The sequence below is a fragment of the Trichinella spiralis genome (genome assembly GCF_000181795.1).
Source record: "Trichinella spiralis strain ISS 195 chromosome Unknown Scfld4559, whole genome shotgun sequence".
Taxonomy (NCBI): Eukaryota; Metazoa; Nematoda; class Enoplea; order Trichinellida; family Trichinellidae; genus Trichinella; species Trichinella spiralis.
The window spans coordinates 1-1,738 of NW_003531498.1; the positions used below are offsets into that span (position 1 = coordinate 1).

Genomic DNA, 1,738 nt, shown 5'->3' on the forward strand with positions numbered 1-1,738 from the left:
GAACGTTTTAACAGAAAATTAGATTGCAGTGCAGCATAATTTCGTCTACTGAGATGGGGGACAAGAATACATTAGGGTCATGGGAGGGAAATGTAAATTGAACATACGAGCAGTCGTCACCGGGGAAATGGCCTAATCGGAGTAACCGATCAGATTAAGCGACGTAGCTAGGACAGTTATCAGACAAAGGGGGTGGTTCTTGATGAGATGGAGATTTAATAAGTTGGAAGCAAAAGAAACAAAGAAATTCAAAAATTTCGTGGTGTGAGCGTATCCCTGAGTTGAGATGTGTCCCTGGAGGGAGTATGCGCTTACGTCGGTTGCTAGCGGCAGGGGGTTTATGTCCCCAGCAGTTCGGGTGCAGAAGCGTGGCAAGGACCATACAACCCCGTCTGTGTAGTGGTTTACGACCCTCATCATCGGACTTAAGTATTTTCCTAATTAAAAAATTAATTAACCCCTCCATCTCAGTATTGCAGGAGGTGAGTGACTCCTCCAGAGCTATAATAAGTAGAGAATTAAAATTCTCCATTTTATCTACAGTACTCTCCTGATTATCCAAAGTGGGGGTACTGCGGCATACATCTTCAAAATTCAAAAAAGAATTTTGAATAAGTAGGTCATCGACCTCGTTTGGAATTTCAGGAGTTTTTACGGCCTTAAGATTTTCCCGGCCCTCTCCAATGGTTTCCTCTCTAACACTCGTTATTTTTTTAAGTTCCCGAGGGGCGCTTCTACGAATACTTTCGACACAGTCGGTGCTTTGCAGAGAAGTGCAGGTAAGTGATTTTGGCTCACTGGATTCCGTAGCGAGAGCCTTTTTCCTCAAATACTTGGCAGTGTTAACAGAGATACTTTCTTGCCAAAGACAAGATAGTTCATCTGCTAGCTTTGCCAGTGATGAGGAACCGGTTTTCTCTAACTTCACCAGTATAGCACGGACATCATGCAATTCATGCTCTGACCACCGGTGGTTTTTTGGTCTCTGGGAAGACGCCACGAATGTGGAGGCGTGCTTCCGCTTCTCATGCAATCTGAGACCACTAAAAGTGCTGAACGTGCGACAACATGTGGGGCAAACGTGCGAAGTAGCCGCAGTAGCGGATACTTCGGAATCAAGCGGGGTTACTGTAGCGGGCGCCGGCACACTGTTTGCCACTTTTCGACAGTGTATAAAGTGCGAGGCTACTGCATTAACAGTTCTAAAGTGCTTACTACATAAACTACAAGTGAGGCCGTTCACTAGAACGTTGTGGTGCGTGCAGTGATTTACAATACGGGCGAAAACAGCTTCAACGTGCTCGCATGCCTGGCATGTGAATGGACCAGGGTAGGAAAAAGTAAAACAAGCTCTAACATCGCTTACCGAGCCTTGGCTAGAAGCGCCAGCAACAGTTCTAATGGTTCCTTGTGCTGGATTAATAGAGTTGTTCATCGTTTTTCGCACCGGGAGTTTTCGCAAACCAGTTATCAGAGGGACCTTGACCGAGCCGCCGCACACGCCGTTTACCCGCGCTTTTTGAGGTTGAAATCCCCGATGTTGAAAAGACGGGTGGTGATGCTGTCAGAAGCGCCACCCGTGCCTGATCGGAAGGTCTTTTGACGGGGGTGGAGGGAGATACAGTTTTCTAGCCGTTTCGTTACAATTTTGCTAAAGAGCCGGAATAGGCAGGAGGAGATGGTGATTGGCCGGAAGGTTTTCAGCGTCGGGGCGCGGATCGTCCGACAATCCTTGAGT

General features: G+C 47.2%; 1 protein-coding gene across 1 annotated transcript; it reads right to left on the reverse strand.

Annotated features, from left to right (window-relative positions):
* Positions 1–154: 154 nt before the first annotated feature.
* Positions 155–1,435, reverse strand: Tsp_12999 (putative zinc finger protein 526). The gene has a single exon (XM_003367265.1). The coding sequence runs from the start codon at positions 1,433–1,435 to the stop codon at positions 155–157; it is 1,281 nt and encodes a 426-aa protein (XP_003367313.1).
* Positions 1,436–1,738: the final 303 nt, after the last annotated feature.